The sequence below is a fragment of the Oncorhynchus gorbuscha genome, unplaced genomic scaffold, assembly GCF_021184085.1.
Source record: "Oncorhynchus gorbuscha isolate QuinsamMale2020 ecotype Even-year unplaced genomic scaffold, OgorEven_v1.0 Un_scaffold_3312, whole genome shotgun sequence".
Taxonomy (NCBI): domain Eukaryota; kingdom Metazoa; phylum Chordata; class Actinopteri; order Salmoniformes; family Salmonidae; genus Oncorhynchus; species Oncorhynchus gorbuscha.
In genome coordinates this window covers 23,842-49,084 of record NW_025747585.1, presented here as the reverse complement: position 1 = coordinate 49,084, position 25,243 = coordinate 23,842, and the positions used below count along the sequence as shown (strand labels likewise).

The window sequence follows — 25,243 nt, the reverse complement described above, 5'->3', positions numbered from 1 at the left end:
ATTTAGTGCTTTATCCGGTAGCCGGGTAGAGCATTGTGCAGTAGTCTAACCTAGAAGTGACAAAAGCATGGATTAATTTTTCTGCATCATTTTTTGGACAGAAAGTTTCTGATTTTTGCAATGTTACGTAGATGGAAAAAGCTGTCCTCAAAATGGTCTTGATATGTTCTTCAAAAGAGAGAGATCAGGGTCCAGAGTAACGCCGAGGTCCTTCACAGTTTTATTTGAGACGACTGTACAACCATTAAGATTAATTGTCAGATTCAACAGAAGATCTTCTTTGTTTCTTGGGACCTAGAACAAGCATCTCTGTTTTGTCCGAGTTTTAATAGTAGAAAGTTTGCAGCCATCCACTTCCTTATGTCTGAAACACATGCTTCTAGCGAGGGCAATTTTGGTGCTTCACCATGTTTCATTGAAATGTACAGCTGTGTGTCATCCGCATAGCAGTGAAAGTTTACATTATGTTTTCGAATAACATCCCCAAGAGGTAAAATATATAGTGAAAACAATAGTGGTCCTAAAAGCAGAACCTTGAGGAACACCGAAATGTACAGTTGATTACAAGCCAGTGAATTATACGTGTTACAGCTGGATGAGTCAACAGACGTGGAGGCTTGACACAGCTCCTGGTATATGTCTGTTACAGCTGGATGAGTCAACAGACATGGTGGGCCTGGCACAGCTCCTGGTGTCTGTTACGTTTATGGGGAGTCAATTAAGGAAGACATCCTCTTCTGGACACCAGGACAACAAGCGAGGATATAAAAATAAAAATGTTTATAAGATGTTTATAGGTGCATCATCAGCTTATGTTCATTACGGTCAATTACCGTGAGACCGGCAGTCTTCTGCTTGACAATAACCAGCTGACAGAATATATCTGCCACAGCCCTTCAGGTCCCTGACCCACACCTTAACCCTGACAGAATATAACTGCCACAGCCCTTAGGTCCCTGACCCATGAACCCTGACAGAATATAACTGCCACAGCCCTTAGGTCCCTGACCCATGACCTTAACCCTGACAGAATATAATCTGCCACAGCCCTTAGGTCCCTGACCCATGACCTTAACCCTGACAGAATATAACTGCCACAGCCTTAGGTCCCTGACCCATGACCTTAACCCTGACAGAATATAACTGCCACGGCCCTTAGGTCCCTGACCCATGACCTTAACCCTGACAGAATATAACTGCCACAGCCCTTAGGTCCCTGACCCATGACCTTAACCCTGACAGAATATAACTGCCACAGCCCTTAGGTCCCTGACACATGACCTTAACCCTGACAGAATATAACTGCCACAGCCCTTAGGTCCCTGACCCATGACCTTAACCCTGACAGAATATAACTGCCACAGCCCTTAGGTCCCTGACCCATGACCTTAACCCTGACAGAATATATCTGCCACAGCCCTTAGGTCCCTGACCCATGACCTAAACCCTGACAGAATATAACTGCCACAGCCCTTAGGTCCCTGACCCATGACCTTAACCCTGACAGAATATAACTGCCACAGCCCTTAGGTCCCTGACCTTAACCCTGACAGAATAGAACTGCCACAGCCCTTAGGTCCCTGACCCATGACCTTAACCCTGACAGAATATAACTGCCACAGCCCTTAGGTCCCCAACACATGACCTTAACCCTGACAGTGTCAACAGGTGGGTTCACTAGACTGGCTCAGTCCCTGACCCATGACCTTAACCCTGACAGAATATAACTGCCATAGCCCTTAGGTCCCTGACCCATGACCTTAACCTGACAGAATATAACTGCCACAGTCCTTAGGTCCCTGACCCATGACCTTAACCCTGACAGAATAGAACTGCCACAGCCCTTAGGTCCCCAACACATGACCTTAACCCTGACAGTGTCAACAGGTGGGTTCACTAGACTGGCTCAGTCCCTGACCCATGACCTTAACCCTGACAGAATATAACTGCCATAGCCCTTAGGTCCCTGACCCATGACCTTAACCCTGACAGAATATAACTGCCACAGCCCTTAGGTCCCATGACCTTAACCCTGACAGAATAGAACTACCACAGCCCTTAGGTCCCTGACCCATGACCTTAACCTGACAGAATATAACTGCCACAGCCCTTAGGTCCCCAACACATGACCTTAACCCTGACAGTGTCAACAGGTGGGTTCACTAGACTGGCTCAGTCCCTGACCGTGACCCCTTAACCCTGACAGTGTCAACAGGTGGGTTCACTAGGACTGGCTCAGTCCCTGACCGTGACCTTAACCCTGACAGTGTCAACAGGTGGGTTCACTAGACTGGCTCAGTCCCTGACCGTGACCTTAACCCTGACAGTGTCAACAGGTGGGTTCACTAGACTGGCTCAGTCCCTGACCCATGACCTTAACCCTCTGCTCATTCTGTGTCTCCAGCTATGTGACGTGCAGTAAGGACGGCAGTATCAAGCTGTGGGACGGCGTGTCTAACCGCTGTGTGATGACGTTTGATAAGGCCCATGATGGGGCGGAGGTCTGCTCCGCTGTCTTCTCGAAGAACTCCCAAGCACGTCCTCTCCACCGGGAAAGACTCTGTCGCCAAACTGTGGGAGATCTCCCACGGGCGCCCCTGGTCAAATACACAGGTAACCTCTTTAAACCCCTACCAGACACTAGCCTTAACCCCCTCCCCCAGACACTAGCCTTAACCCCCAGACACTTAACCCCCAGACACTAGCCTCAACCCCCTCCCCCCAGACACTAGCCTCAACCCCCTCCCCCAGACACTAGCCTCAACCCCCCCCCCAGACACTAGCCTTAACCCCTCCCCCAGACACTAGCCTTAACCCCCCTCAGACACTAGCCTTAACCCCCCCCAGACACTAGCCTTAACCCCCAGACACTAGCCTTAACCCCCAGACACTAGCCTTAACCCCCCCAGACACTAGCCCTAACCTCCCTCCCCCAGACACTAGCCCTAACCTCCCTCCCCCAGACACTAGCCCTAACCTCCCTCCCCCAGACACTAGCCTAACCTCCCTCCCCCCAGACACTAGCCCTAACCTCCCCCAGACACTAGCCTTAACCCCCTCCCCCAGACACTAGCCTTAACCCCTCCCCCCAGACACTAGCCTTAACCCCCTCCCCCAGACACCAGCCTTAACCCCCCAGACACTAGCCTCAACCCCCTCCCCAGACACTAGCCATAACCCCCCCAGACACTAGCCATAACCCCCTCCCCCCAGACACTAGCCTCAACCCCCTCCCCAGACACTAGCCTTAACCCCCTCCCCCAGACACTAGCCTCAACCCCTCCCCCCAGACACTAGCCTCAACCCCCCTCCCCAGACACTAGCCTCAACCCCTCCCCCCAGACACTAGCCTCAACCCTCCCCCAGACACTAGCCTCAACCCCCCTCCCCCAGACACTAGCCTCAACCCCCCTCCCCCCAGACACTAGCCTTAACCCCCTCCCCCAGACACTAGCCTCAACCCCCTCCCCCAGACACTAGCCTCAACCCCCAGACACTAGCCTTAACCTCCCTCCCCCAGACACTAGCCCTAACCTCCCTCCCCCAGACACTAGCCCTAACCTCCCTCCCCCAGACACTAGCCTTAACCCCCCCAGACACTAGCCTTAACCCCCCCAGACACTAGCCTCCCCCCCCCAGACACTAGCCTCACCCCCCCCAGACACTAGCCTCACCCCCCCAGACACTAGCCTTAACCCCCTCCCCCAGACACTAGCCTCACCCCCAGACACTAGCCTCACCCCCCCCAGACACTAGCCTTAACCCCCTCCCCCCAGACACTAGCCTTAACCCCCTCCCCAGACACTAGCCTTAACCCCCTCCCCCAGGCACTAGCCTTAACCCCCTCCCCCAGACACTAGCCTTAACCCCCCTCCCCAGACACTAGCCTCAACCCCCTCCCCAGACACTAGCCATAACCCCCCCAGACACTAGCCATAACCCCCCTCCCCCAGACACTAGCCTCAACCCCCTCCCCCCAGACACTAGCCTTAACCCCCTCCCCCAGACACTAGCCTCAACCCCCTCCCCCCAGACACTAGCCTCAACCCCTCCCCCAGACACTAGCCTCAACCCCCTCCCCCAGACACTAGCCTCAACCCCCTCCCCCAGACACTAGCCTCAACCCCCTCCCCCAGACACTAGCCTTAACCCCCTCCCCCCCCCCAGACACTAGCCTCAACCCCCCTCCCCCCAGACACTAGCCTCAACCCCCCCCCCCAGACACTAGCCTTAACCCCCTCCCCCAGACACTAGCCTCAACCCCCTCCCCCAGACACTAGCCTCAACCCCCTCCCCCAGACACTAGCCTCAACCCCCTCCCCCAGACACTAGCCTCAACCCCCCTCCCCCCAGACACTAGCCTCAACCCCCTCCCCCAGACACTAGCCTCAACCCCCTCCCCCAGACACTAGCCTCAACCCCCCTCCCCCAGACACTAGCCATAACCCCCCCCCCAGACACTAGCCATAACCCCCAGACACTAGCCATAACCCCCAGACACTAGCCTCAACCCCCTCCCCCCAGACACTAGCCTCAACCCCCTCCCCCCCCAGACACTAGCCTCAACCCCCTCCCCCAGACACTAGCCTCAACCCCCTCCCCCAGACACTAGCCTCAACCCCCTCCCCCAGACACTAGCCTTAACCCCCCAGACACTAGCCTTAACCCCCAGACACTAGCCTTAACCCCCTCCCCCAGACACTAGCCTCAACCCCCTCCCCCAGACACTAGCCTCAACCCCCTCCCCCAGACACTAGCCTTAACCCCTCCCCCAGACACTAGCCTCAACCCCCCCCCCCCCCCAGACACTAGCCTCATCCCCCCCAGACACTAGCCTCAACCCCCCACTCCCTCAGACACTAGCCTCAACACCCCCAGGCACTAGCCTCAACCCCCCAGACACTAGCCTCAACCACCACCCCCCCAGACACTAGCCTCAACCCCTCCCCCCAGACACTAGCCTCAACCCCCCAGACACTAGCCTCAGCCCCCTCCCCCCAGACACTAGACTCAACCCCCCCCAGACACTAGACTCAACCCCCCCCAGACACTAGCCTTAACCCCCCAGACACTAGCCTCAACCCCCTCCCCCAGACACTAGCCTCAACCCCCCAGACACTAGCCTCAACCCCCCAGACACTAGCCTCAACCCCCAGACACTAGCCTCAACCCCTCCCCCAGACACTAGCCTCAACCCCCTCCCCCAGACACTAGCCTCAACCCCCTCCCCCAGACACTAGCCTCAACCCCCTCCCCCAGACACTAGCCTTAACCCCCTCCCCCCAGACACTAGCCTTAACCCCCTCCCCCAGACACTAGCCTTATCCCCCTCCCCCAGACACTAGCCTTAACCCCCCTCCCCCCAGACACTAGCCTTAACCCCCTCCCCCAGACACTAGCCTTAACCCCCTCCCCCCAGACACTAGCCTTAACCCCCTCCCCCAGACACTAGCCTTAACCCCCTCCCCAGACACTAGCCTCAACACCCCCCCCCCCCCCCCCAGGCACTAGACTCAACCCCCAGACACTAGCCTCAACCCCCCCCAGACACTAGCCTCAACCCCCCAGACACTAGCCTTAACCCCCAGACACTAGCCTCAACCCCCCTCCCCCAGACACTAGCCTCAACCCCCCCCCAGACACTAGCCTCAACCCCCCCCAGACACTAGCCTCAACCCCCTCCCCCAGACACTAGCCTCAACCCCTCCCCCAGACACTAGCCTCAACCCCCCCCCCAGACACTAGCCTCAACCCCCTCCCCCAGACACTAGCCTTAACCCCCTCCCCCAGACACTAGCCTTAACCCCCTCCCCCCAGACACTAGCCTTAACCCCCTCCCCCAGACACTAGCCTTAACCCCCTCCCCCCAGACACTAGCCTTAACCCCCTCCCCCCAGACACTAGCCTTAACCCCCTCCCCCAGACACTAGCCTTAACCCCCTCCCCCAGACACTAGCCTTAACCCCCTCCCCCAGACACTAGCCTTAACCCCCTCCCCCAGACACTAGCCTCAACACCCCCCCCAGGCACTAGCCTCAACCCCCCAGACACTAGCCTCAACCACCACCCCCAGACACTAGCCTCAACCCCCTCCCCCAGACACTAGCCTCAACCCCCCCCCAGACACTAGCCTCAACCCCCTCCCCCAGACACTAGACTCAACCCCCCCCAGACACTAGCCTCAACCCCCCCAGACACTAGCCTTAACCCCCCCCCCAGACACTAGCCTCAACCCCCTCCCCCAGACACTAGCCTCCAACCCCCCCCCAGACACTAGCCTCAACCCCCCCCCAGACACTAGCCTCAACCCCCTCCCCCAGACACTAGCCTCAACCCCCTCCCCCAGACACTAGCCTCAACCCCCCTCCCCCAGACACTAGCCTCAACCCCCCTCCCCCAGACACTAGCCTTAACCCCCTCCCCCAGACACTAGCCTTATCCCCCTCCCCCCAGACACTAGCCTTAACCCCCTCCCCCAGACACTAGCCTTAACCCCCTCCCCCCAGACACTAGCCTTAACCCCCCCCCCAGACACTAGCCTTAACCCCCTCCCCCCAGACACTAGCCTCAACCCCCTCCCCCAGACACTAGCCTCAACCCCCTCCCCCAGACACTAGCCTCAACCCCCTCCCCCAGACACTAGCCTTAACCCCCAGACACTAGCCTTAACCCCCCCAGACACTAGCCCTAACCTCCCTCCCCCCAGACACTAGCCCTAACCTCCCTCCCCCCAGACACTAGCCTAACCTCCCTCCCCCAGACACTAGCCCTAACCTCCCTCCCCCAGACACTAGCCTTAACCCCCAGACACTAGCCTTAACCCCCCAGACACTAGCCTTAACCCCCTCCCCCCAGACACTAGCCTCAACCCCCCCCCCCAGACACTAGCCTCACCCCCCCAGACACTAGCCTTAACCCCCTCCCCCCAGACACTAGCCTTAACCCCCTCCCCCCAGACACTAGCCTTAACCCCCTCCCCCAGACACTAGCCCCCCCCCAGACACTAGCCTCAACCCCCTCCCCAGACACTAGCCATAACCCCCCAGACACTAGCCATAACCCCCTCCCCCAGACACTAGCCTCAACCCCCTCCCCCCAGACACTAGCCTTAACCCCCTCCCCCAGACACTAGCCTCAACCCCCTCCCCCAGACACTAGCCTCAACCCCCTCCCCCAGACACTAGCCTCAACCCCCTCCCCCAGACACTAGCCTCAACCCCTCCCCCAGACACTAGCCTCAACCCCCTCCCCCAGACACTAGCCTCAACCCCCTCCCCCAGACACTAGCCTTAACCCCCTCCCCCAGACACTAGCCTCAACCCCCCTCCCCCCAGACACTAGCCTCAACCCCCAGACACTAGCCTTAACCTCCCTCCCCCCAGACACTAGCCCTAACCTCCCTCCCCCCAGACACTAGCCCTAACCTCCCTCCCCCAGACACTAGCCCTAACCCCCCCCAGACACTAGCCTTAACCCCCAGACACTAGCCTCAACCCCCCCCCCCAGACACTAGCCTCACCCCCCAGACACTAGCCTCACCCCCCAGACACTAGCCTTAACCCCCTCCCCCAGACACTAGCCTCACCCCCCCCCCCAGACACTAGCCTCACCCCCAGACACTAGCCTTAACCCCCTCCCCCAGACACTAGCCTTAACCCCCTCCCCCAGACACTAGCCTTAACCCCCTCCCCCAGACACTAGCCTTAACCCCCTCCCCCAGACACTAGCCTCAACCCCCTCCCCCCCCAGACACTAGCCTCAACCCCCCCCCAGACACTAGCCTTAACCTCCCTCCCCCAGACACTAGCCCTAACCTCCCTCCCCCCAGACACTAGCCCTAACCTCCCTCCCCCAGACACTAGCCCTAACCCCCAGACACTAGCCTTAACCCCCCCAGACACTAGCCTCAACCCCCCAGACACTAGCCTCAACCCCCCAGACACTAGCCTCACCCCCCAGACACTAGCCTTAACCCCCTCCCCCCAGACACTAGCCTCACCCCCCCAGACACTAGCCTCACCCCCCAGACACTAGCCTTAACCCCCTCCCCCAGACACTAGCCTTAACCCCCTCCCCCAGACACTAGCCTTAACCCCCCTCCCCCAGGCACTAGCCTTAACCCCCCTCCCCCAGACACTAGCCTTAACCCCCCCCTCCCCAGACACTAGCCTCAACCCCCTCCCCAGACACTAGCCATAACCCCCCCAGACACTAGCCATAACCCCCCTCCCCCCAGACACTAGCCTCAACCCCCTCCCCCAGACACTAGCCTTAACCCCCTCCCCCCAGACACTAGCCTCAACCCCCTCCCCCCAGACACTAGCCTCAACCCCTCCCCCAGACACTAGCCTCAACCCCCTCCCCCAGACACTAGCCTCAACCCCCTCCCCCCAGACACTAGCCTCAACCCCCTCCCCCCAGACACTAGCCTCAACCCCCTCCCCCAGACACTAGCCTTAACCCCCTCCCCCAGACACTAGCCTCAACCCCCCAGACACTAGCCTTAACCCCTCCCCCAGACACTAGCCTCAACCCCCTCCCCCCCCAGACACTAGCCTCAACCCCCCTCCCCCCAGACACTAGCCTCAACCCCCTCCCCCAGACACTAGCCTCAACCCCCTCCCCCAGACACTAGCCTCAACCCCCTCCCCCCAGACACTAGCCTCAACCCCCTCCCCCCAGACACTAGCCTCAACCCCCTCCCCCAGACACTAGCCTCAACCCCCCCCTCCCCCAGACACTAGCCATAACCCCCAGACACTAGCCATAACCCCCCCCCAGACACTAGCCATAACCCCCCCCAGACACTAGCCTCAACCCCCTCCCCCCCCCCCAGACACTAGCCTCAACCCCCTCCCAGACACTAGCCTCAACCCCCCTCCCCCCAGACACTAGCCTCAACCCCCTCCCCCAGACACTAGCCTCAACCCCCTCCCCCCAGACACTAGCCTTAACCCCCCCAGACACTAGCCTTAACCCCCCAGACACTAGCCTTAACCCCCTCCCCCAGACACTAGCCTCAACCCCCTCCCCCAGACACTAGCCTCAACCCCCTCCCCCCAGACACTAGCCTTAACCCCTCCCCCCAGACACTAGCCTCAACTCCCCCCTCCCCCCCAGACACTAGCCTCAACCCCCCCCCAGACACTAGCCTCATCCCCCCCCCAGACACTAGCCTCAACCCCCCAGACACTAGCCTCAACCCCCAGACACTAGCCTCAACCCCCTCCCCCAGACACTAGCCTCAACACCCCCCCCAGGCACTAGCCTCAACCCCCCCCCCAGACACTAGCCTCAACCACCACCCCCCAGACACTAGCCTCAACCCCCTCCCCCCAGACACTAGCCTCAACCCCCCCCCAGACACTAGCCCAGCCCCCTCCCCCAGACACTAGACTCAACCCCCCAGACACTAGACTCAACCCCCCCCCAGACACTAGCCTTAACCCCCAGACACTAGCCTCAACCCCCCTCCCCCAGACACTAGCCTCAACCCCCCCAGACACTAGCCTCAACCCCCAGACACTAGCCTCAACCCCCCCAGACACTAGCCTCAACCCCCCAGACACTAGCCTCAACCCCCTCCCCCAGACACTAGCCTCAACCCCCTCCCCCCAGACACTAGCCTCAACCCCCTCCCCCAGACACTAGCCTTAACCCCCTCCCCCAGACACTAGCCTTAACCCCCTCCCCCAGACACTAGCCTTATCCCCTCCCCAGACACTAGCCTTAACCCCCCTCCCCCAGACACTAGCCTTAACCCCCCTCCCCCAGACACTAGCCTTAACCCCCTCCCCCAGACACTAGCCTTAACCCCCTCCCCCAGACACTAGCCTTAACCCCCTCCCCCCAGACACTAGCCTTAACCCCCTCCCCCAGACACTAGCCTCAACACCCCCCCCAGGCACTAGACTCAACCCCCAGACACTAGCCTCAACCCCCCCCAGACACTAGCCTCAACCCCCCAGACACTAGCCTTAACCCCCAGACACTAGCCTCAACCCCCTCCCCCAGACACTAGCCTCAACCCCCAGACACTAGCCTCAACCCCCCCCCAGACACTAGCCTCAACCCCCTCCCCCAGACACTAGCCTCAACCCCCTCCCCCAGACACTAGCCTCAACCCCCTCCCCCCAGACACTAGCCTCAACCCCCTCCCCCAGACACTAGCCTCAACCCCCTCCCCCAGACACTAGCCTTAACCCCCTCCCCCAGACACTAGCCTTAACCCCCCTCCCCCAGACACTAGCCTTAACCCCCTCCCCAGACACTAGCCTTAACCCCCTCCCCCAGACACTAGCCTTAACCCCCTCCCCCCAGACACTAGCCTTAACCCCCTCCCCCAGACACTAGCCTTAACCCCCTCCCCCAGACACTAGCCTCAACACCCCCCAGGCACTAGCCTCAACCCCCCAGACACTAGCCTCAACCACCACCCCCCAGACACTAGCCTCAACCCCCTCCCCCCCCAGACACTAGCCTCAACCCCCCCCAGACACTAGCCTCAACCCCCCCCCAGACACTAGACTCAACCCCCCCCAGACACTAGCCTCAACCCCCCCAGACACTAGCCTTAACCCCCCCAGACACTAGCCTCAACCCCCTCCCCAGACACTAGCCTCAACCCCCCAGACACTAGCCTCAACCCCCCCCAGACACTAGCCTCAACCCCCCCTCCCCCAGACACTAGCCTCAACCCCCTCCCCCAGACACTAGCCTCAACCCCCTCCCCCAGACACTAGCCTCAACCCCCTCCCCCCAGACACTAGCCTTAACCCCCCTCCCCCAGACACTAGCCTAACCCCCCTCCCCCAGACACTAGCCTTATCCCCCTCCCCAGACACTAGCCTTAACCCCTCCCCCAGACACTAGCCTTAACCCCCTCCCCCAGACACTAGCCTTAACCCCCTCCCCCAGACACTAGCCTTAACCCCCTCCCCCAGACACTAGCCTCAACCCCCTCCCCCAGACACTAGCCTCAACCCCTCCCCCAGACACTAGCCTCAACCCCCTCCCCCCAGACACTAGCCTCAACCCCCCTCCCCCCAGACACTAGCCTCAACCCCCCCCAGACACTAGCCTCAACCCCCCAGACACTAGCCATAACCCCCCTCCCCCCAGACACTAGCCTCAACCCCCTCCCCCCCAGACACTAGCCTCAATCCCCCTCCCCCCCCAGACACTAGCCTCAATCCCCCTCCCCCAGACACTAGCCTCAACCCCCTCCCCCCAGACACTAGCCTCAACCCCCCTCCCCCAGACACTAGCCTCAACCCCCTCCCCCAGACACTGAGTCTCAACCCCCCAGACACTAGCCTCAACCCCCCCAGACACTAGCATCAACCCCCCAGACACTAGTCTCAACCCCCCCCAGACACTAGCCTCAACCCCCCCCAGACACTAGCATCAACCCCCCCCAGACACTAGCATCAACCCCCCCAGACACTAGCCCCACCCCCCCCCAGACACTAGCCTCAACCCCCCTCCCCCCAGACACTAGCCTCAACCCCCCAGACACTAGCCTCAACCCCCTCCCCCCAGACACTAGCCTCAACCCCCTCCCCCCCAGACACTAGCCTCAACCCCCCCCCCCAGACACTAGCCTCAACCCCCCTCCCCCCAGACACTAGCCTCAACCCCCCTCCCCCCCCAGACACTAGCCTCAACCCCCTCCCCCAGACACTAGCCTCAACCCCCCTCCCCCAGACACTAGCCTCAACCCCCCCTCCCCCAGACACTAGCCTCAACCCCCCTCCCCCAGACACTAGCCTCAACCCCCTCCCCCAGACACTAGCCTCAACCCCCTCCCCCAGACACTAGCCTTAACCCCCTCCCCCAGACACTAGCCTTAACCCCCCAGACACTAGCCTTAACCCCCCAGACACTAGCATCAACCCCCCAGACACTAGCCCCACCCCCCCAGACACTAGCCCCAACCCCCAGACACTAGCCTCAACCCCCCTCCCCCAGACACTAGCCTCAACCCCCTCCCCCAGACACTAGCCTCAACCCCCTCCCCCAGACACTAGCCTCAACCCCCCTCCCCCAGACACTAGCCTCAACCCCCCTCCCCCAGACACTAGCCTCAACCCCCCCTCCCCCCAGACACTAGCCTCAACCCCCCTCCCCCAGACACTAGCCTCAACCCCCCCTCCCCCAGACACTAGCCTCAACCCCCTCCCCCAGACACTAGACTCAACCCCTCCCCCAGACACTAGACTCAACCCTCCCCCAGACACTAGACTCAACCCCCTCCCCCCAGACACTAGACTCAACCCCTCCCCCCAGACACTAGCCTTAACCCCCTCCCCCAGACACTAGCCTTAACCCCCTCACCCCAGACACTAGCCTCAACCCCCTCCCCCCAGACACTAGCCTCAACCCCCTCCCCCAGACACTAGCCTTAACCCCCCTCCCCCAGACACTAGCCTTAACCCCCTCCCCCCAGACACTAGCCTTAACCCCTCACCCCAGACACTAGCCTCAACCCCCTCACCCCAGACACTAGCCTCAACCCCCCCCCCCCAGACACTAGCCTCAACCCCCCTCCCCCCAGACACTAGCCTCAACCCCCCCCCCCCCCAGACACTAGCCCCAACCCCCCTCCCCCCAGACACTAGCCCCAACCCCTCCCCCCAGACACTAGCCTCAACCCCCCCCCCCAGACACTAGCCTCAACCCCCAGACACTAGCCTTAAACCCTTACCTATATCCCCCTAAGATGAGTGTGTTATTGAGGAATAGACAGGGAGAGGGGCTGAGGTGTTCTGGGGTGATGTCCACTGATTAATTGGTATGGCCGATTTAATTAGGGACGATTTCAAGTTTCATAACAATCGGTATTTTGCGGCGCCGATTTCCGTTTTTAAATATTTTTATATATATATTTATTTATTTTTATCTGTTATTTAACGAGGCAAGTCGGTTAAGAACAAATTCTTATTTTCAATGACGGCCTGGGAACAATGGGTTAACTGGTCTAGGAACAGTGGGTTAACTGGTCTAGGAACAGTGGGTTAACCAGCCTAGGAACAGTGGGTTAACTGCCTTGTTCAGGGGCAGAACGACAGATTATTACCTTGTCAGCTCAGGGGTTCCAGTCTTGCAACCGCACAGTTAACTAGTCCAACGCTCTAACCATTGCACTCCACGAGTAGCCTGCCTGTTACGCGAACGTAGTAGACGCCAAGGTAAATTGCTAGCTAGCATTAAACTTATCATATCAATCATAATCACTACTTACTACTAATCCAGTTTAGCAGGCAATATCAACCAGGTGAAATTGTCATTTCTCTTGCGTTCATTGCACGCAGTCAGTGTATATGCAACAGTTTGGGCTGCCTGGCTTATTGCAAACTAATTTGCCAGAATCTCACGTAAATATGACCTACATTGGTTGTGTAATGTCACGGGTATATTTAGACTTAGGGATGCCCATCCGTTAGATAAAATACCGAACGGTTCCGTATTTCACTGAAATAATAAAAGTTTTGTTTTCGAAATGATAGTTTCCGGATTCGACCATATTAATGACCAAAGGCTCGTATTTCTGTGTGTTATTATGTTATTAAGTCTGATTTGATAGAGCAGTCTGACTGAGCAGCAGCAGGCCCGTAATAAACAACACAGCGCAGCGCTGTTTATGACTTCAAGCCTATCAGCCTAATGGCTGGTGTAACCAATGTGAAATGGCTAGCTAGTTAGCTGGGTGTGCGCTAATACTGTTTCAAACGTCACTCCCTTTTAGATTTGGAGTAGTTATTCCCCTTGCGCTGCAAGGGCCGCTGCTTTGTGGAGCGATGGGTAACGATGCTTCGAGTGTGGCTGTTGTCGATGTGTTCCTGTTTCGAGCCCAGGGAGGAGAGGGACGGAAGCTATACTGTTACACTGGCAATACTATAGTGCCTATAAGAACATCCAATAGTCAAAGGTTAATGAAATACAAATGGTATAGAGGGAAATAGTCCTGTAAATACTATATTAACTTCAACCTAAAACCTCTTACCTTGGAATATTGAAGTCTCATGTTAAAAGAAACCAACTTTCATATGTTCTCATGTTCTGAGCAAGGAACTGAAACGTTAGCTTTCTTACATGGCACTTATTACTTTCTTCTCCAACACTTTGTTTTTGTATTATTTAAACCAAATTGAACATGTTTCATTATTTATTTATCTGGGGTGTTGTTGGTTGAGTCCGGACAAAGAGAGGAGGTCTGGGGTGGTGTTGGTTGAGTCCGGACAAAGAGAGAGGAGGTCTGGGATGGGTTGAGTCCGGACAAAGAGAGGGGAGTTCTGGGGGGTGGGTTGAGTCAGGACAAAGAGAGAGGAGGTCTGGGGTGGGTTGAGTCAGGACAAAGAGCGAGGAGGTCTGGGGTGGGTTGAGTCAGGACAAAGAGAGAGGAGGTCTGGGGTGGGTTGAGTCAGGACAAAGAGAGGGGAGTTCTGGGGGTGGGTTGAGTCAGGACAAAGAGAGAGGGAGTTCTGGGGGTGGGTTGAGTCAGGACAAGAGAGAGGAGGTCTGGGGTGGGTTGAGTCAGGACAAAGAGAGAGAGGTCTGGGGTGGGTTGAGTCAGGACAAAGAGAGAGTCTGGGGTGGGTTGAGTCAGGACAAAGAGAGAGGTCTGGGGTGGGTTGAGTCAGGACAAAGAGAGAGGAGGTCTGGGATGGGTTGAGTCAGGACAAAGAGAGAGGAGGTCTGGGGTGGGTTGAGTCAGGACAAAGAGAGAGGTCTGGGGTGGGTTGAGTCAGGACAAAGAGAGAGGAGGTCTGGGGTGGGTTGAGTCAGGACAAAGGGAGGGAGTTCTGGGGTGGGTTGAGTCAGGACAAAGAGAGGGGAGTTCTGGGGTGGGTTGAGTCAGGACAAAGAGAGGGAGTTCTGGGGTGGGTTGAGTCAGGACAAAGAGAGGGGAGTTCTGGGGTGGGTTGAGTCAGGACAAAGAGAGAGGAGGTCTGGGGTGGGTTGAGTCAGGACAAAGAGAGAGGAGTTCTGGGGTGGGTTGAGTCAGGACAAAGAGAGAGGAGGTCTGGGGTGGGTTGAGTCAGGACAAAGAGAGAGGTCTGGGGTGGGTTGAGTCAGGACAAAGAGAGAGGAGGTCTGGGATGGGTTGAGTCAGGACAAAGAGAGGTCTGGGGTGGGTTGAGTCAGGACAAAGAGAGAGGAGGCCTGGGGTGGGTTGAGTCAGGACAAAGAGAGAGGAGGTCTGGGGTGGGTTGAGTCAGGACAAAGGGAGAGGAGGTCTGGGGTGGGTTGAGTCAGGACAAAGAGAGGGGAGTTCTGGGGTGGGTTGAGTCAGGACAAAGAGAGAGGAGGTCTGGGGTGGGTTGAGTCAGGACAAAGAGAGGGGAGTTCTGGGGTGGGTTGAGTCAGGACAAAGAGAGAGGAGGTCTGGGGTGGGTTGAGTCAGGACAAAGAGAGAGGAGTTCTGGGGTGGGTTGAGTCAGGACAAAGAGAGAGGAGGTCTGGGGTGGGTTGAGTCAGGACAAAGAGAGGGGAGTTCTGGGGTGGGTTGAGTCAGGACAAAGAGAGGGTTCTGGGGTGGGTTGAGTCAGGACAAAGAGAGGAGGTCTGGGGTGGGTTGAGTCAGGACAAAGAGAGGTCTGGGGTGGGTTGAGTCAGGACAAAGAGAGAGGTCTGGGGTGGGTTGAGTCAGGACAAAGAGAGGAGGTCTGGGGTGGGTTGAGTCGGGACAAAGAGAGGGGAGTTCTGGGATGGGTTGAGTCAGGACGAAGAGAGGGGAGTTCTGGGGTGGGTTGAGTCAGGACGAAGAGAGGGGAGTTCTGGGGTGGGTTGAGTCAGGACAAAGAGAGGGAGTTCTGGGGGGTGGGTTGAGTCAGGACAAAGCGATGGGAGTTCTGGGGGTGGGTTGAGTCAGGACAAAGAGAGGGGAGTTCTGGGGTGGTGTTGGTTGAGTCAGGACAAAGAGAGGGGAGTTCTGGGGTGGTGTTGGTTGAGTCAGGACAAAGAGAGGGGAGGTCTGGGGTGGGTTGAGTCAGGACAAAGAGATGGGAGTTCTGGGGGGTGGGTTGAGTCAGGACAAAGAGAGGGGAGTTCTGGGGTGGGTTGAGTCAGGACAAAGAGAGAGGAGTTCTGGGATGGGTTGAGTCAGGACAAAGAGAGGGGAGTTCTGGGGTGGGTTGAGTCAGGACAAAGAGAGGGGAGTTCTGGGGTGGTGTTGGTTGAGTCAGGACAAAGAGAGGGGAGTTCTGGGGGTGGGTTGAGTCAGGACAAAGAGAGAGGAGGTCTGGGGTGGGTTGAGTCAGGACAAAGAGAGAGGAGGTCTGGGGTGGGTTGAGTCAGGACAAAGAGAGAGGTCTGGGGTGGGTTGAGTCAGGACAAAGAGAGAGGAGGTCTGGGGTGGGTTGAGTCAGGACAAAGAGAGAGGAGGTCTGGGGTGGGTTGAGTCAGGACAAAGAGAGGGGAGTTCTGGGATGGGTTGAGTCAGGACGAAGAGAGGGGAGTTCTGGGGTGGGTTGAGTCAGGACAAAGAGAGAGGAGGTCTGGGGTGGGTTGAGTCAGGACAAAGAGAGAGTCTGGGGTGGGTTGAGTCAGGACAAAGAGAGAGGGAGGTCTGGGGTGGGTTGAGTCAGGACAAAGAGAGGAGGTCTGGGGTGGGTTGAGTCAGGACAAAGAGAGAGGAGGTCTGGGGTGGGTTGAGTCAGGACAAAGAGGGGAGTTCTGGGATGGGTTGAGTCAGGACAAAGAGAGGGGAGTTCTGGGGTGGGTTGAGTCAGGACAAGAGAGGGGAGTTCTGGGGTGGGTTGAGTCAGGACGAAGAGAGGGAGTTCTGGGGTGGGTTGAGTCAGGACAAAGAGAGGGGAGTTCTGGGGTGGTGTTGGTTGAGTCAGGACAAAGAGAGGGGTTCTGGGGTGGGTTGAGTCAGGACAAAGAGAGGGTTCTGGGGTGGGTTGAGTCAGGACAAAGAGAGGGAGGTCTGGGGTGGGTTGAGTCAGGACAAAGGGAGAGAGGTCTGGGGTGGGTTGAGTCAGGACAAAGAGAGGGGAGGTCTGGGGTGGGTTGAGTCAGGACAAAGAGAGGAGGTCTGGGGTGGGTTGAGTCAGGACAAAGAGAGGTCTGGGGTGGGTTGAGTCAGGACAAAGAGGGGAGTTCTGGGGGGTGGGTTGAGTCAGGACAAAGAGAGGGGAGTTCTGGGGGTGGGTTGAGTCAGGACAAAGAGGGGAGTTCTGGGGGTGGGTTGAGTCAGGACAAAGAGGGGAGTTCTGGGGGTGGGTTGAGTCAGGACAAAGAGAGAGGGAGTTCTGGGGGTGGGTTGAGTCAGGACAAAGAGAGGGAGTTCTGGGGGTGGGTTGAGTCAGGACAAAGAGAGAGGTCTGGGGTGGGTTGAGTCAGGACAAAGAGAGGTCTGGGGTGGGTTGAGTCAGGACAAAGAGAGGGAGTTCTGGGGTGGGTTGAGTCAGGACAAAGAGAGAGGAGGTCTGGGGTGGGTTGAGTCAGGACAAAGAGAGGGGAGTTCTGGGGTGGGTTGAGTCAGGACAAAGAGAGAGAGGAGGTCTGGGGGTGGGTTGAGTCAGGACAAAGGTCTGGGGTGGGTTGAGTCAGGACAAAGAGAGGGAGGTCTGGGGTGGGTTGAGTCAGGACAAAGAGAGGAGTTCTGGGGTGGGTTGAGTCAGGACAAAGAGAGGAGTCTGGGATGGGTTGAGTCAGGACAAAGAGAGAGGAGGTCTGGGGTGGGTTGAGTCAGGACAAAGAGAGAGGTCTGGGGTGGGTTGGGGAGGGAGGTCTGGGGTGGGTTGAGTCAGGACAAAGGGGAGAGGAGGTCTGGGGTGGGTTGAGTCAGGACAAAGAGGGGAGTTCTGGGGTGGGTTGAGTCAGGACAAAGAGAGAGGAGGTCTGGGGTGGGTTGAGTCAGGACAAAGAGAGGGAGTTCTGGGGTGGGTTGAGTCAGGACAAAGAGAGGAGGTCTGGGGTGGGTTGAGTCAGGACAAAGAGGGAGTTCTGGGGTGGGTTGAGTCAGGACAAAGAGAGAGGAGGTCTGGGGTGGGTTGAGTCAGGACAAAGAGAGGTCTGGGGTGGGTTGAGTCAGGACAAAGAGAGGAGGTCTGGGATGGGTTGAGTCAGGACAAAGAGAGGAGGTCTGGGGTGGGTTGAGTCAGGACAAAGAGAGGAGGTCTGGGGTGGGTTGAGTCAGGACAAAGAGAGAGGAGGTCTGGGGTGGGTTGAGTCAGGACAAAGGGAGAGGAGGTCTGGGGTGGGTTGAGTCAGGACAAAGAGAGGGAGTTCTGGGGTGGGTTGAGTCAGGACAAAGAGAGGAGGTCTGGGGGTGGAGTTGAGAGAGGGGAGTCATGGGGTGGGTTGTCAAAGAGGGGAGTTCTGGGGTGGGTTGAGTCAGGACAAAGAGAGGGAGGTCTGGGGTGGGTTGAGTCAGGACAAAGAGAGAGTTCTGGGGTGGGTTGAGTCTGGGGTGGGGTGGTTGAGTCAGGACAAAGAGGGGAGTTCTGGGGTGGGTTGAGTCAGGACAAAGAGAGGAGGTCTGGGGTGGGTTGAGTCAGGACAAAGAGAGGAGGTCTGGGGTGGGTTGAGTCAGACAAAGAGAGGTCTGGGGTGGGTTGTCAGGACAAAGAGAGGAGGTCTGGGGTGGGTTGAGTCAGGACAAAGAGAGGTTCTGGGGTGGGTTGAGTCAGGACAGAAGAGAGGGGAGTTCTGGGGTGGGTTGAGTCAGGACAAAGCGGGGAGTTCTGGGTGGGTTGAGTCAGGACAAAGAGAGAGGAGTTCTGGGGTTCTGGGGAGAGGGGAGTTCTGGGGTGGGTTGAGTCAGGACAAAGAGAGGAGGTCTGGGGTGGGTTCTGGGAGTTCTGGGTTGAGTCAGGACAAAGAGGAGGAGTCTGGGGTGGGTTGAGTCAGGACAAAGAGGGATGGGTTGAGTCAGGTTCTGGGGTGGGTTGAGTCAGGACAAAGAGGGGAGTTCTGGGAGGGGAGTTCTGGGGGTGGAGTCAGGACAAAGAGGAGGAGGTCTGGGGTGGGTTGAGTCAGGACAAAGAGAGGGAGGTCTGGGGTGGGTTGAGTCAGGACAAAGAGAGAGTCTGGGGTGGGTTGAGTCAGGACAAGAGGGAGGTCTGGGGTGGGTTGAGTCAGGACAAAGAGAGGGAGTTCTGGGGTGGGTTGAGTCAGGACAAAGAGAGGGAGTTCTGGGGGTGGGTTGAGTCAGGACAAGAGAGGAGTTCTGGGGTGGGTTGAGTCAGGACAAAGAGAGGGAGTTCTGGGGTGGGTTGAGTCAGGACAAAGAGAGGGGAGGTCTGGGGTGGGTTGAGTCAGGACAAAGAGAGGAGGTTCTGGGGTGGGTTGAGTCAGGACAAAGAGAGAGAGGTCTGGGGTGGGTTGAGTCAGGACAAAGAGAGGGAGGTCTGGGGTGGGTTGAGTCAGGACAAAGAGAGGAGGTCTGGGGTGGGTTGAGTCAGGACAAAGAGAGGGGAGTTCTGGGGTGGGTTGAGTCAGGACAAAGAGAGGGAGTTCTGGGGTGGGTTGAGTCAGGACAAAGAGAGGGGAGTTCTGGGGTGGGTTGAGTCAGGACAAAGAGGGGGGAGTTCTGGGGTGGGTTGGTTGAGTCAGGACAAAGAGAGGGGAGTTCTGGGGTGGGTTGAGTCAGGACAAAGGGAGGTCTGGGGTGGGTTGAGTCAGGACAAAGAGAGGGGGTGGGTCTGGGGTGGGGGTTGAGTCAGGACAAAGAGAGAGGAGGTCTGGGGTGGGTTGAGTCAGGACAAAGAGAGGGAGGTCTGGGGTGGGTTGAGTCAGGACAAAGAGAGAGGAGTCTGGGGTGGGTTGAGTCAGGACAAAGAGGAGGTCTGGGGTGGGTTGAGTCAGGACAAAGAGAGTTCTGGGGTGGGTTGAGTCAGGACAAAGAGAGGGGAGTTCTGGGGTGGGTTGTCAGAGTCAAAGGACAAAGAGGGAGTTCTGGGGTGGGTTGAGTCAGGACAAAGAGGGAGTTCTGGGGTGGGTTGAGTCAGGACAAAGAGAGGGACAAGAGTTCTGGGGTGGGTTGAGTCAGGACAAAGAGAGAGGAGGTCTGGGGTGGGTTGGGTCAGGACAAAGAGAGGGTTCTGGGGTGGGTTGAGTCAGGACAAAGAGAGGAGGAGTCTGGGGTGGGTTGAGTCAGGACAAAGAGAGGAGGTCTGGGGTGGGTTGAGTCAGGACAAAGAGAGGGAGTCTGGGGTGGGTTGAGTCAGGACAAAGAGGACTGGGGTGGGTTGAGTCAGGACAAAGAGAGAGGAGGTCTGGGGTGGGTTGAGTCAGGACAAAGAGAGGAGGTCTGGGGTGGGTTGAGTCAGGACAAAGAGAGAGGAGTTCTGGGGTGGGTTGAGTCAGGACAAAGAGAGGGAGTCTGGGGTGGGTTGAGTCAGGACAAAGAGAGGGAGTTCTGGGGTGGGTTGAGTCAGGACAAAGAGAGGAGTCTGGGGTGGGTTGAGTCAGGACAAAGAGGGAGTTCTGGGGTGGGTTGAGTCAGGACAAAGAGAGGAGGTCTGGGGTGGGTTGAGTCAGGACAAAGAGAGAGGAGGTCTGGGGTGGGTTGAGTCAGGACAAAGAGAGAGGAGGTCTGGGGTGGGTTGAGTCAGGACAAAGAGACAAAGAGAGGGAGTCTGGGGTGGGTTGAGTCAGGACAAAGAGAGAGGAGTTCTGGGGGGTTGAGTCAGGACAAAGTTCTGGGGTGGGTTGAGTCAGGACAAAGAGAGGGAGTTCTGGGGTGGGTTGAGTCAGGACAAAGAGAGGGAGTCTGGGGTGGGTTGAGTCAGGACAAAGAGAGGGAGGTCTGGGGTGGGTTGAGTCAGGACAAAGAGAGTTCTGGGGTGGGTTGAGTCAGGACAAAGAGAGTCTGGGGTGGGTTGAGTCAGGACAAAGAGAGAGGAGGTCTGGGGTGGGTTGAGTCAGGACAAAGAGAGAGGAGGTCTGGGGTGGGTTGAGTCAGGACAAAGAGAGGGGAGTTCTGGGGTGGGTTGAGTCAGGACAAAGAGAGAGGAGGTCTGGGGTGGGTTGAGTCAGGACAAAGAGGGGAGTTCTGGGGTGGGTTGAGTCAGGACAAAGAGAGGGGAGTTCTGGGGTGGGTTGAGTCAGGACAAAGAGAGGGGAGTTCTGGGGTGGGTTGAGTCAGGACAAAGAGAGGAGTTCTGGGGTGGGTTGGTTGAGTCAGGACAAAGAGAGAGGAGTTCTGGGGTGGGTTGAGTCAGGACAAAGAGAGAGGTCTGGGGTGGGTTGAGTCAGGACAAAGAGAGAGAGGTCTGGGGTGGGTTGAGTCAGGACAAAGAGAGGGAGGTCTGGGGTGGGTTGAGTCAGGACAAAGAGAGGGAGTCTGGGGTGGGTTGAGTCAGGACAAAGAGAGGGAGGTCTGGGGTGGGTTGAGTCAGGACAAAGAGAGGAGTTCTGGGGTGGGTTGAGTCAGGACAAAGAGAGGGTCTGGGGTGGGTTGAGTCAGGACAAAGAGAGAGGAGTTCTGGGGTGGGTTGAGTCAGGACAAAGAGAGGGAGTTCTGGGGTGGGTTGAGTCAGGACAAAGAGAGAGGAGGTTGAGTCAGGACAAAGAGAGAGGAGTTCTGGGGTGGGTTGAGTCAGGACAAAGAGAGGGAGGTCTGGGGTGGGTTGAGTCAGGACAAAGGAGAGGGGGAGGTCTGGGGTGGGTTGAGTCAGGACAAAGAGAGGGAGTCTGGGGTGGGTTGAGTCAGGACAAAGAGAGGAGGTCTGGGGTGGGTTGAGTCAGGACAAAGAGAGAGGAGGTCTGGGGTGGGTTGAGTCAGGACAAAGAGAGGTCTGGGGTGGGTTGAGTCAGGACAAAGAGAGGAGGTCTGGGGTGGGTTGAGTCAGGACAAAGAGAGAGGAGTCTGGGGTGGGTTGAGTCAGGACAAAGAGAGAGGAGTTCTGGGATGGGTTGAGTCAGGACAAAGAGGGAGTTCTGGGGTGGGTTGAGTCAGGACAAAGAGGGGAGTTCTGGGGTGGGTTGAGTCAGGACAAAGAGGGGAGTTCTGGGGTGGGTTGGGACAAAGAGAGGAGTTCTGGGTCAGTCAGACAAAGAGAGGGAGTTCTGGGGGTGGGTTGAGTCAGGACAAGAGAGGGGAGTTCTGGGGTGGGTTGAGTCAGGACAAAGAGAGAGGAGGTCTGGGGTGGGTTGAGTCAGGACAAAGAGGGGGTTGAGTCTGGGGTGGGTTGAGTCAGGACAAAGAGAGAGGTCTGGGGTGGGTTGAGTCAGGACAAAGAGAGAGAGGTCTGGGGTGGGTTGAGTCAGGACAAAGAGAGAGGAGGTCTGGGGTGGGTTGAGTCAGGACAAAGAGAGGAGTTCTGGGAGGGGTTGAGTCAGGACAAAGAGAGGGAGTTCTGGGGTGGGTTGAGTCAGGACAAAGAGAGGTCTGGGGTGGGTTGAGTCAGGACAAAGAGAGAGGAGGTCTGGGGTGGGTTGAGTCAGGACAAAGAGAGGGGAGGTCTGGGGTGGGTTGAGTCAGGACAAAGAGAGGGAGTTCTGGGGTGGGTTGAGTCAGGACAAAGAGAGGGGGAGTTCTGGGGTGGGTTGAGTCAGGACAAAGAGAGGGAGTTCTGGGGTGGGTTGAGTCAGGACAAAGAGGAGGAGTCTGGGGTGGGTTGAGTCAGGACAAAGAGAGGGGAGTTCTGGGGTGGGTTGAGTCAGGACAAAGAGAGGGAGTTCTGGGGTGGGTTGAGTCAGGACAAAGAGAGGGGTGGGTTGAGTCAGGACAAAGAGAGGGTTTGAGTCAGGACAAGAGAGGAGTCTGGGGTGGGTTGAGTCAGGACAAAGAGAGGGAGGTCTGGGGTGGGTTGAGTCAGGACAAAGAGAGAGGTCTGGGGTGGGTTGAGTCAGGACAAAGAGAGGTCTGGGGTGGGTTGAGTCAGGACAAAGAGAGAGGAGGTCTGGGGTGGGTTGAGTCAGGACAAAGAGAGGAGGTCTGGGGTGGGTTGAGTCAGGACAAAGAGAGAGAGGAGGTCTGGGGTGGGTTGAGTCAGGACAAAGAGAGAGGAGTCTGGGGTGGGTTGAGTCAGGACAAAGAGAGAGGAGTCTGGGGTGGGTTGAGTCAGGACAAAGAGAGAGGTCTGGGGTGGGTTGAGTCAGGACAAAGAGGGGAGTTCTGGGGTGGGTTGAGTCAGGACAAAGAGAGGGGAGGTCTGGGGTGGGTTGAGAGTCAGGACAAAGAGAGGGGTTCTGGGGTGGGTTGAGTCAGGACAAAGAGAGGGAGTTCTGGGTGGGTTGAGTCAGGACAAAGAGAGGGAGTTCTGGGGTGGGTTGAGTCAGGACAAAGAGAGGGAGTTCTGGGGTGGGTTGAGTCAGGACAAAGAGAGGGAGTTCTGGGGTGGGTTGAGTCAGGACAAAGAGAGAGGAGGTCTGGGGTGGGTTGAGTCAGGACAAAGAGAGAGGTCTGGGGTGGGTTGAGTCAGGACAAAGAGAGGGGAGTTCTGGGGGGTTGAGTCAGGACAAAGAGAGGTCTGGGGTGGGTTGAGTCAGGACAAAGAGTCTGGGGTGGGTTGAGTCAGGACAAAGAGAGAGGAGTTCTGGGGTGGGTTGAGTCAGGACAAAGAGAGGGGAGTTCTGGGGGTTCTGGGGTGGGTTGAGTCAGGACAAAGAGAGGGGAGTTCTGGGGTGGGTTGAGTCAGGACAAGAGAGGGGAGTTCTGGGGTGGGTTGAGTCAGGACAAAGAGAGGGGAGTTCTGGGGTGGGTTGAGTCAGGACAAAGAGAGGGTTCTGGGGTGGGTTGAGTCAGGACAAAGAGAGAGGAGGTCTGGGGTGGGTTGAGTCAGGACAAAGAGAGGTCTGGGGTGGGTTGAGTCTGGGGTGGGTTGAGTCAGGACAAAGAGAGGTCAGGAGGTCTGGGGTGGGTTGAGTCAGGACAAAGAGAGAGGTCTGGGGTGGGTTGAGTCAGGACAAAGAGAGGGGTTCTGGGGTGGGTTGAGTCAGGACAAAGAGAGAGGAGTTCTGGGGTGGGTTGAGTCAGGACAAAGAGAGGGGAGTTCTGGGGTGGGTTGAGTCAGGACAAAGAGAGGGGAGTCAGGACAAAGAGAGGGGAGTTCTGGGGTGGGTTGAGTCAGGACAAAGAGAGGAGTTCTGGGGTGGGTTGAGTCAGGACAAAGAGAGAGGAGGTCTGGGGTGGGTTGAGTCAGGACAAAGAGAGGAGGTCTGGGGTGGGTTGAGTCAGGACAAAGAGAGAGGAGGTCTGGGGTGGGTTGAGTCAGGACAAAGAGAGAGGAGGTCTGGGGTGGGTTGAGTCAGGACAAAGAGAGGGAGTCTGGGGTGGGTTGAGTCAGGACAAAAGAGAGGTCTGGGGTGGGTTGAGTCAGGACAAAGAGAGAGGAGGTCTGGGGTGGGTTGAGTCAGGACAAAGAGAGGGAGTTCTGGGGGGTGGTCAGGACGAAGAGAGGGAGTTGGGGTGGGTTGAGTCAGGACAAAGAGAGGGAGTTCTGGGGTGGGTTGAGTCAGGACAAAGAGAGGAGTTCTGGGGTGGGTGAGTCAGGACAAAGAGATGGGAGTTCTGGGGGTGGGTTGAGTCAGGACAAAGAGAGGGGAGTTCTGGGGTGGGTTGAGTCAGGACAAAGAGAGGGAGTTCTGGGGTGGTGTTGGTTGAGTCAGGACAAAGAGAGGGGAGGTCTGGGGTGGGTTGAGTCAGGACAAAGAGATGGGAGTTCTGGGGTGGGTTGAGTCAGGACAAAGAGAGGGAGTTCTGGGGTGGGTTGAGTCAGGACAAAGAGAGGGAGTTCTGGGGTGGGTTGAGTCAGGACAAAGAGAGGGAGTTCTGGGATGGGTTGAGTCAGGACAAAGAGAGGGAGTTCTGGGGTGGGTTGAGTCAGGACAAAGAGAGGGGAGTTCTGGGGTGGGTTGAGTCAGGACAAAGAGAGGGGAGTTCTGGGGGTGGGTTGAGTCAGGACAAAGAGAGGAGTTCTGGGGTGGGTTGAGTCAGGACAAAGAGAGAGGAGGTCTGGGGTGGGTTGAGTCAGGACAAAGAGAGAGGTCTGGGGTGGGTTGAGTCAGGACAAAGAGAGAGGAGGTCTGGGGTGGGTTGAGTCAGGACAAAGAGAGAGGAGGTCTGGGGTGGGTTGAGTCAGGACAAAGAGAGGGAGTTCTGGGATGGGTTGAGTCAGGACAAAGAGAGGGAGTTCTGGGGTGGGTTGAGTCAGGACAAAGCTGAGGGGAGTTCTGGGGTGGGTTGAGTCAGGACAAAGAGAGGGAGTTCTGGGGTGGTGTTGGTTGAGTCAGGACAAAGAGAGGGGAGTTCTGGGGTGGGTTGAGTCAGGACAAAGAGAGGGAG

General features: G+C 57.7%; 1 protein-coding gene across 1 annotated transcript in view; it reads left to right on the top strand.

The window, feature by feature from the left end:
- The first annotated feature begins 1,859 nt into the window (after positions 1-1,859).
- LOC124027509 (cleavage stimulation factor subunit 1-like) overlaps positions 1,860-25,243 on the top strand; it is a 39,174-nt gene continuing 15,790 nt past the window's right edge. The window contains exons 1-3 of the mRNA XM_046339922.1: positions 1,860-1,887; positions 2,207-2,276; positions 2,405-2,613. Of these exons, the coding sequence (XP_046195878.1) occupies positions 1,860-1,887; positions 2,207-2,276; positions 2,405-2,613 (307 nt within the window). The remainder of the gene's footprint in view (positions 1,888-2,206; positions 2,277-2,404; positions 2,614-25,243) is intronic.